General features: G+C 45.4%; 1 protein-coding gene across 1 annotated transcript; it reads right to left on the bottom strand.

Moving 5' to 3' along the window:
* Positions 1–3,417: 3,417 nt before the first annotated feature.
* NGRN (neugrin, neurite outgrowth associated) lies at positions 3,418–9,965 on the bottom strand. The gene is made up of 3 exons (XM_073799869.1): positions 9,668–9,965; positions 9,162–9,272; positions 3,418–4,512 (listed from the first exon to the last, which is right to left on the bottom strand). The coding sequence occupies exons 1-3, from the start codon at positions 9,829–9,831 to the stop codon at positions 3,900–3,902; spliced, it is 888 nt and encodes a 295-aa protein (XP_073655970.1). The 5' UTR covers positions 9,832–9,965; the 3' UTR covers positions 3,418–3,899.
* Between the last annotated feature and the right edge of the window lie 584 nt (positions 9,966–10,549).

Below are 10,549 nucleotides of genomic sequence, written 5' to 3'. Positions count from 1 at the left end.
CACAAGGATAAAATCAACCATGTGTAAAAAGCAGAAAATTATATGGGTCAAATAACCTGTCAAATGACAATGAGAAGAAAGTGGAAGGGGAAACTACTTTAGAATAAAAGACTTCTGGGACATAACAACACAATGCAATATTGCAATGTGTGGACTTTGTTTGGATCCTAATTCAAAGAAATCAGCCAGAATATTATTAGGATATTAGCTGATAATAAGGAATTCCTAAAACTTTCAAGGTATAGTAATGGCTTATATGTCTATGTTAAAAAGGAGCCCCTATCTCTTTGAGACACAGACTGAAGTACTTACAGATGAAATAATATGATGTCTGGGATTTGCTTTAAAATAAGCCAAAGGGAGCTGTGGGGCAATGAAGAAAGATTGGCCATTTGTTAAATGTTGAAGCTGGGTGATGGGTACACAGGGGTTCATTGCACTACAATATTCTACTTTTGAATGTTTGAAAACTTCTATAATAGAAGATTAAGCAAAAAAAAAAACCCAAAACTTTTATGCTCACACTGGGCTTCAAGAGCTTGTTTAATATTTTTTACTGAGCTTCCTCTCACCCCCTCCCCTTAGATCAAATCTCAGCTGCACAGAAAGGTAGAAGCTGCCCTTCACAGATGAGTGATATATACACCCTCCAGTTTGCAGGGATTCAAGTCCCTTCTGTCGTACAGTTTGCCAGCCTCTTGAGTTTGGCCCCAAGTTGCTGTGAGGTGCCCATTTCACCCACAGTTGCTTTTATTCCAGCTTGAACAGTCTTGTTATCTGTTGCCTCCTCCACCAGATGCTACACCTGCCCCCCCAAATCTCCACCTCATCCAGTGTGATGTCAAAGTCCTTTGTTGTGTCATGAAACAGGACTGCCTGGGGATAGGGCACCATGGAGTCCTATGACCCCCACCCAATGGAACACAGGCTGAGTGAGTCCGCATTCGCCTGTCCAGCCTCCCTGCTTGGGATGGGGCAGTGGGGGGCCGGGGAGAAGGGACAATTTTCCCAAACACCTCAATGACAGTGGGTTAGGATCTGAGACACACAGTCAGCATAGAGCAGGAACAGGTCAACCTGCAGGAAGTTTAGGCCTTCTTGGCTGAGATCTGGATGCACAGGCTGGCAAAGGTAAAAGGCCGGGCTTTCTGCCATTGTGGATTGGCTGATTGGTGGTGTAAGGTTTTCCAGCCATTTCTTCATTCACTCAACCAATATTGAAATCTATGTTGGGGGAATTCCCTGGCGGTACAGTGGTTAAGTGTCTGCACTTCCACTACAGGGGACACAGGTTCGATCCCTGGTCGGGGAACTAAGATCCCGCCTGCTGCGTGGCACAGCCGAAAAAGAAAAGGGAGGAAGAAAGAAATCTATGTTGGGAGTGGAACTACAGCAATGAACACATACACGTCTCCTACCCTTATGGGATCTACCTTCTAATGGGGCAAGGTGGGTGATGACAAATAATGCATTAGTAATACATTTCAAATACTAGGGAAAATTAAACAGGGTGTGGTGATAGAACATGAAGGGAGCTGTTTTAGACTAGGGTGAAAAGGCCTGTGAAAGTAACATTTGACCTGAGGCCTGAATGGCAAGGACCCAGCCAAGTGAAAATCTGGGGACAAAGAACTAGTAGGTGCAAAAGCCTTAGATTAGCATTTACAAGAATGGAAACAAAAGATTTAAGCTAGCGAGCATTAGGATGGTGGTGGATGAGGTAAATGGAAAACATATCCAAGCTAGCAATAAAAGCTTCTAATATTTCATAGTCCCCTGGGGAAAGGACACAAATGATTTACAGGAGTTAGAAATGCATATGTAAGCAGTCAAATAGCATCTTGCTCCTCTAAGTTATTTTTTTTTAAATAAATTTATTTACTTTTGGCTGCATTGGGTCTTTGTTGCTGCACGCAGGCTTTCTTTAGTTGGAGTGAGCGCGGGCTACTCTGCATTGCGGTGCGCAGGCTTCTCATTGCAGTGGGTTCTCTCGTTGCGGAGCACGGGCTCTAGGCACGCGGGCTCAGTAGTTGCGATGCGTGGGCTCAGTCGTTGTGCTGCATGGGCTTAGTTGCTCTGCGGCTTGTGTGGGATCTTCCAGGACCAGGGATCGACCCCGTGGCCCCTGCATTGGCAGGCAGATTCTTAACCACTGCACCACCAGGGAAGTCCCTCCTCTAAGGTTCTAATGGCAAATTACCCTTTTAAAAATCATAATTATATTGACGTTTTCATTATAAGTTACATGATAGTGACAAAGCAGTGAGAACAAGGGCCTTATCTGTCCACTGCTCTATTACCAGAAGCTGGATTCCCTAACTTTGACTGGCATGTGATAGGGCCTTGCCCATTTCTACTGAACAGATGCTCAAGTTAACAGTAATCAGTGATATAATTGCCATGAATGACATTTGCAATAGCAACAAGACACATGACCAGGCTGTCAGTGACGGTTGGAATATCAATGTTTTCATTAGAAAAACATCCTGCATGTATTTAAATTCTGAGTAGCCAATTTTTGCTGGTAAATTGTTAAAATGAGACATTGTTGAGAACTGTCATTGGACTCTATGTTGCTTGAATATGTCTCCATTTGTCTTTTGATAATCACTTTCTGATATTAATAAAGTATTCTAAAAGAATCAGTGAATTAACAGAAATTATGCCAGGCAGTGATAGATTCCTGGAATTTTAGAAACCTTGAATTAGGAATCAGACCTGGGTTCAAGTCCCACTGCTGTCACTCACTTGCAGCTATGTGACCTTGGGCATATCCAAAAACCTTTGAGACCATATTTGGGTTTTTTTTCATGTATTTATTTACTTTCATTTATTTATTTGGTTTGCACCGGGTCATAGTTGTGGCTCACCGGCTCCTTAGTTGCGGCATGCATGTGGGATCTAGTTCCCTGACCAGGGATGGAACCCCTGGCCCCCTGCATTGGGAGCACGGAGTCTTAACCACTGCGCCACCAGGGAAGTCCCAAGACCATATTTGTAAAAGGGATCTATTATCTATTCTTGCCTAAATCACAACACCCTTGTAAAAAACTGATTAAAGCTGTAAAATAAGATACTACTTAAGCTTTTGGAAGTGGCTGGAGGTTACGTTGAGAGCCTGTAAAGCCTTTGCCTGCTTTGCATTTTTTGTTTGGTCAAATCCCCACAGCCCCATTTTGTTTTAGAGCCCTAGCAACTAAAAGAGGAGCTGCTTTAGACTGGGTGTTTAGGGAAGGCCTAATGTCCAGTTTTTGGCTGTCAAAGTCCATCACTGAGCAGGGCTGACAGGCACAGAGCCCTTTATTAGGGATTCCTCTGGCCCCATCTCTCTCCCAATATTTAGACAAGGGACCCTTTGCCTCTTCCCTTCCCTTCACAGGTAAACCCTCCCAATCCCAGACAGCATCAATCAACACAGACTGCTACATTTTACTTTATTTTGCACATAATGAAGATAACTGACTAAGCAGTTCCAGAACTGTTAGTATTCATTAATCAAGAAGTAAATGAGGTGAGAAGACAAACTTTTAATTTCCTCCCAAACATACTGGAAGTATCACAGAAACTTGTAACAACACATGCAATACAGGCTGGTTTCAACATACAGAGAGCCCAAGCAAGAAGGCTGAGTCCTGAAGATCCACGTAGGTCACAGGAGGAGCAGTGCTCCAGGAGGCTGGAATCTACCCAGTCACTCACCTCGCTCCCACACAGAACTACCCTGTGAGGTTCTCTGCCCTTTGTCAGGTTCAAATCCAAGAAGCTCTTTCATCCCACATTCCAGGCTCATCACTACCCTCCATTCCAAGGTGGTTAATCCACACACAGAAATCCAGGCAGAACCAAATATACTTGCCCAGCTGTGTTTCATGTGGCATTTCCACAAGCCAGGCTCCAGCTCAAATTCTGTACAGGAAGTTCCCATTGCTGTCAAAGAACTCTCGTCCCCTCTGCACGACTTTGTTGCTAAAGTTCTGGTCACCTGGCTCCCCTGCCTTCAACTCTGCCAGCTTCTTGTCACTTGGCAATCCATCACTGTCAGTTCCTCTGGTGCCTCCACAGTCACTGGTGAACTTCTGCAGCTCTCTCGGATGACCTGGGGCTGCAGCAACAGGCACAAAGCTCTTCTCCTCCTCCAGGCCCTGGATTCCTTTATTCCTTTCCTTCTGTCTCCTTGGTGTATTTGTTCTGTGAGTGTTCAATTCTGTCACTTTCAAAGCTGTGCTGTGACCATGGCCTTTGGATGAGGTTTCATCCCCTGGCATCGGCAAAGAGCCTGATACAGAATGGCTTGCAGAAAGCGGTGCTGAGGTATCCCCAGAGCCTGGGAGCTGCTGGAGTGAGCGGGCAAGCCCAATTTTCTTAAGGACTTTTTGATCCTGCTTCAGTTTCTGCTCCAATGTGGGCACAAACTTGCTTTTTAAAACCCTTCGGATCACATCAGTGCTGACATCAAAGCCTTCAGCCAATCTGGGAACTGACCAGGACTCTGCAAATTCCCTGTGTAAATACCTATGAAAAAAAGAAGCAGGTTTTCAATCTGTGAAGAAGTCTCCTATCAGAACAGTTAACTGATAATACTAGTGATAAATACATGACAAGAAGAGGGCTTGGAAAAACTGCAAACGCAGTGTTTATCTTCTGCTACTAAATGGCTGCGGTCCATTTCTGTGTGCTAACAGTGACACCCAACTACTCTTAGTCATTTCATTTCATATCAACTGAATTCCTTTCTCACTGCATGGCAGGCCCCAGTTAGATCCTGGGGATGCATGATGACTGTCTTTCCCTTCAAAGAACATACAGTCTGGTGGTGGAGACAGATACAGTAACATACAAAAACACTATGAGAGATATCCCAGCAGAGGATGCTGTGAGAGCACCGAGGAGGGAGAGGCAGGGACAGGCTATCACCACATTTGCGGGGTGGCCCAGGAATGGCTTCAGGAAGTCCATGCTAGAGCTGGTCTGAAAAGATGAGAAGTTGTCATAAGCTGGCAGAGGGCAAGAGAGGAAGAAAAGGTCAAAGGTACTGATGGTAGAATGAGCAGCAGGTGGAACACGAAGAAGCACATCACCTTTGCTGGGAACAGCTCAGTCTGTGTGACGGGGCGGCAGGAGCAGGGTCATGTCACGCTCAGGGATTCCGGAGCCCATTCCAACGCAACAGTGAACCAAGGACGGCGTTTAAGGAGCAGAATGCCATGAGCAAATTTTCATTTTGAAGCTCAACCCAGTGATAGTGAAAGAGGGCAGTCGTCAATTAGATTCCCTGAACTATAACCTGCTTAATGAATAATAACCTGTAACCTGCCTTTACTGACCAAGCTTGCTTTAATTGTTCATGCAAACTGCATAGCCTCCAAGCTTCACATAGCCTAGACAATGTATCACAAGACTCCTTTAACTGCCCCCTATAGATAACACCTCTGACCATGGGTCGCTCTGGTAACAGTTGCTTAAGTTGTTGTTCAGGAACATGGGGCTAGTTTTGCCCAGTTCAAACTAGTTGAGACCACTGACCATTCAGCTGGGACTGTACAAGTGTCCAATGGGTGACCTTTCAATGTCAAGGGCCAAAAACTCCATCCTCAGATCATGCTAATGCTGCCCACCATTTTCTGAACATGCATCCCATGAAGAACCAGGTAACTCAGAGCACCAATTACTTCACCTTTTTCTAACATTTAATAACCTTTCCCGAAGCCTCAGACCACCCTGTTTCTTTACCCCATAAATATCCTAAAACTCTTTCTTCAAGGAGGCAGATTTGACACTTGTTCTCCCATCTCCTTGCTTGGCTGCCTATGAATAAACCCTTTCTCTGCTGCAAACCTCAGGGTCTCAGCAATGGCTTGCTGTGCATCAGACAAATGAATCTGGTTCAGTAACAATAGTTTCTCAGTGCAAGACTAGAGATGGAAAGATCAGGCAAGAGGCTGTCACAGTAATCCAGGCAGTCTGAACCGAGACAGTGGCAATGAGAGCAGAGGAGGAAAGAGACTTGAGGAATATTTTAGGAAGGCCAAGTGGTTACACTTGGTAAGGAACTAAATACTGGGCGAAGAAATAGGCTGAGATTCAGCATCTTTTTTTTTAGTTAATTAATTAATTTATTTATTTTTGGCTGTGCTGGGTCTTTGTTGCTGCACTGGCTTTCTTTAGTTGCGGCGAGCGAGGCCACTCCTTATCGCAGTGCGCGGGCCTCTCATTGTGGTGGCCCCTCTTGTTGCAGAGCACAGGCTCCAGGAACGTGGAGCTTCAGTAGTTGTGGCATGCGGGCTCAGCAGTTGTGGCTCACAGGCTCTAGAGTGCAGGCTCGACATTTGTGGCACACAGGCTTTGTTGCTCTGCGGCATGTGGGATCCTCCTGGACCAGGGCTCGAACCTGCGTCCCCTGCACTGGCAGGTGGACTCCCAACCACTGCACCACCAGGGAAGTCCCAAGATTCAGTATCTTTAGAGTGGGTGATTGATGGGACCATTCGGGGTTATAGCAAAAATAGAAGCAGAATGAAATTGTCAGGGAATAATGATGAATTCTATTTTGTACATGTTGAGTTTAAGGAACCTGTGTGACAGCCAAACAGCGATATCTAGTGCACAGCTGACTATATAGGGTTCAGAAGAAAAACATGGACTGGACATGATAGATCTGGAAGTCATAAGCCAATAGCAGGAGCCATGCAAGTGGCTGGCATTAGGCAGGGAAATATTCAGAGTGAGATAAATGACCAAGGACACAACTCTAAAAACTACAATAATTAAGATACAGGAGGAAGACGGGGAGCCCACAGAGGAAACAGAAACCAGTCCTAGAAATAGAAGTGAGTGGTAGCCTGGGTCAAGGGAGAATTTCAAGAATGCCGACAAGGTCAAATGCTGCAGAAATGTTAGTCACACTAAAGCCTTGAGTGTCAGTTATGCCTAGCACTGAGGAAGTCACTGGTAGATTTGTGGATAATAGTTTCATTGTTGTGATGAAACAAACAAAAATGAGGGTAGGGAGCCAGGGAGCCAGCAGGGAACTAAAGGAGGAGGGAGTGTAGTACAGCCTTGACAGTTGGGTTTCCTTTTCTTTGTAACCCAAGTGACTGACTTAAGCTTTGCTTGCCAAGGTATGCACTTCGAAGATGGCTATCTCCAATAAACACACTGCCAGCCACACAACTAGATAAAAAGCCAGGCTTCCCCCCACCCCTCCATTGAGGCGCGTTTGTTTTAGAGATTATGGTTGGCTTCAATAACTAACCACTTGGGCCACTTGCTTTTTTTCTTCTTGCGCTTTAAATTCCTGTTAAGGAACTTCCCTGGTGGTCCAGTGGCTAAGACTCCATGCTCCCAATGCAGGGGGCCTGGGTTTGATCCCTGGTCAGGAACTAGATCCCACATGCTGCAACTACGAGTTTGCATGCGGCAACTAAAGATCCCGTGTGCTGCAACTTAAAAAAAAAAGACCCCGCATGCCGCAACAAAGACCTGGCACAGCCAAAATAAATAAATAATTTAAAATGAAATTTTTAAAAAAATTTTAAATTCCTGTTAAATTCACCAATAAAGAATGAGCCCTCAAAACCCTAAGCCCCCACCCTCAACCCCAATAAAAGAAGAACCCCAGGCCCTTGCACCTCTCTCTACCCATGACCTTGCTGTGTGGCCTCAGGTGTGCCATGTAATTTCCAGGTCCTGTAAATAATAACCCTCCCCCCCACCCCTCATCCCCTCCCCCCACCCGGCAGTTTTCTGATGGTTATTGCTGAAGGGCATCTTGCAGTCTTAAGAACCACAAGGGCTGGCTCAGCCACAACACTGGTTTTTGACAGACTGAGATCGGCACACAACATGGACAACCTTAAGTTGACAGATGTAGGTCCCTGAGAAATTAGGTAGGGATTTGACCTAGAGCACCCAGAGGACTGGTCCTACAAGTGAAGGACTACCACTTCCCCAGAGGTGTGAACAGAGTACAAGATTGAGAGTGGAAGGTAAGGAGGAGACCAAGAAGTTTTAAACAGTTCTTACCTAATAGCCTGTTTTTTCTCTGAAATAAAAGGATATTTATTGATCACAAAAGGGGAGGTGACAGGTGGGAAGATGGAAGGGTTGAAAAGGCTGGTGTTCAACATAGGAGAGGAAGCTGACAGGAGAAAGCTGCTACAGGCTCATAAAATCTTGATCAGCTCTACAAAACGCCCTTTATTCTAAGTCTCAATTCCAGAGTTATTCTGATGGGAATGGAAAAAGGAACATGACCTACAAAGGACTATTTAGCAATATTTATCAAAATGCAAGTCCATTTGCCCTTCGGTTCAGTAGCAACCCTACTTCTAGGAAGGTATGTAACACACACATTTATGTAAGTGTAAATACTTCTGGCAGATAGTTAGAGTATACAAAGTTATGCACTGGAGCACTATTTGTTACAGCAAGTGAGTGGAAACAATTCAAGTGCCCAGCATAAAAGACTGGTAAAATAAACTACAGTTTACTAAGCATCTACAGAAAAGAATGAGGAGCTCTCTCTTGGGAAGTGAAAAGAGCTTCAGAATATATTAAGCAAACAAGTACAGAACAGCATTTATAGTATTCTACTGTTTGTGATTATAGAAGTGAAAAAAAATTCTGTATTCATACGTGCTTGCTTTTATTTGCATAAAGAAACCTAGAAAATGACCCAAAAACCTATTAAAAATAGTATCCATAGGAGACTAGGGGGGATTAACACCTCTCAATGCGTATGCCCTGTTATACTGTTCTCATTTTGAGCCATATGTATTATCTATTCAAAACAAAAAACTTAAAATTTAAAAAAGGATCTCTTTTCTAAGATACGGTTCCTCTCTTCAGAGCAACGTAACCATGGAAGCTCCATCCCTGGTCCTAGATCAAGAACGTCATGATCTACTTACTATATACGGGTTAAATGTTGTGACGCCTGTAACTTACTATTTTAAAATTTCGGCAAAAAACGAACCGTGTCATAACGTTAAAAACTATTACATGTAGATGGCGAGCTCATCGACGTTTATCTTATTACTTGACTTTTCTGTTAGAAATCTTGAAAGATAAAAAGCAAAAAATACAAAAACAACGTTCTAAGTTCTAAGCCCCAGTATCCTTCACTTCTCATCACAGCAGATCCTAACTGCCAACAGTCTTACCGGATCTGCTCCATGGCTTCCCACGTCAGGGTCCTGGGCGGGGAACCTGGCGCCTCCATTTGCTTCCGAATTTTCTGGAACCGGATAGCTTTTCTCTGTCGTTTCAGGGCGCTGGGAGAGAGAACCAATGGCAGAAGCCATGCGTGGAAGCCAGATGGGTGGTTTGAGAGCCCTGGGCTAAGTCAGAGCGCCCAGCCCTTTTCTCTTTGCAAGGACAACCTGGCCATGTCTGTCAGCCTAGACCTGCTCTGAACACCGCCCCAGAAATCTAACACCAAGAACAACAACAGCCCATAAGCTGTTGCCGAATTCTTTAAACGGGTGATGAAATACGTCCTTGGTGAAGGGACTCGTGGTCCCAAAGGAGCTAACAGCTGCCCCTGTACCCCTGACAACGGGTGAGAAATAAGGACCGCCGCAGGACGCCCGGCGCCAAGGGGGCGCGGCCTGGGGCGCCCAGGCCCGAGGCCCTGCTTCAGGCTGAGGGCCCGGGAAGGAGCCGGTACCTCTCCACCTCCTGCAGCTCCCGCTCCTCCGGCTCCCAGTCGGAATCGGGGTCCGGCTCACGGCCGACAGATCCCGGGATCGCTACGCCCCGGGTAGCAAACCCACAGCGAGCGACCGCGGCACGGACACCCCCTCCCAGCAAGCAGTTCAGGGAAACCGCCATGTCGACGAGAAAAAGCCCTCCCCCACCCCCGCCACAGGGTAGCTCCTGAAGCCGGGGGGCGGGACCGGAATTGGGCGGGAAGCTGAGGGGCTGGTGCGTTTTTTCCGCTTCCGTCTGAGGGCGTGACTTCTGGGCTTGAACTGCTTTGCCACCCGCCCTCACCCGTTGTAATTACGGAGCAGGCTTCTGGTTTTCATCTTAAGTGCAATCGTGTCCACTTGTAAACTAGCACTCCAAGTTATCATAGTCTTTTAGGTTTCTGATTATAGAGTAGTATCTGTTAATTACAGAAAATTTAGAAGAGCAAAAAGAAGATAAAAACCTCTAATCTTACTGTGAAATAAGCATATTGGCTATGAGCATGGACTCTAGGGCAGGACTTACTGAGTTTGAACCCTGGCTTTGCCACTTATTACCTTGTTCTTTCTTTATTCCTTCCTTTCCTTCCTTCTTTGTTTTAGATGAAAATGGGATCATATAACATTTTTAAATGGCTGCCTAGTATTCTGATTCTATGATTGTACTGTTGTTTTTTAAGTCCAGTAGTTTTCAACCTTTTTTCCTTATTGAAAGACATGTGCACAGTCCAGTCTCGTGGGAATACCTAGGGTATTTACAGTTATACTTCACCTTCATTCACACAGACATCTGAGTGCCTACTGTGTGCCAGGTCCTCAGGATATCATGGCAAATCAGATACACACTGGCCTGCATATCA

Source organism: Tursiops truncatus, chromosome 2 (genome assembly GCF_011762595.2).
Source record: "Tursiops truncatus isolate mTurTru1 chromosome 2, mTurTru1.mat.Y, whole genome shotgun sequence".
Lineage (NCBI taxonomy): Eukaryota > Metazoa > Chordata > Mammalia > Artiodactyla > Delphinidae > Tursiops > Tursiops truncatus.
The sequence above is the reverse complement of the archived record's forward strand: the minus strand, read 5'-3'. Positions and strand labels throughout refer to the sequence as shown.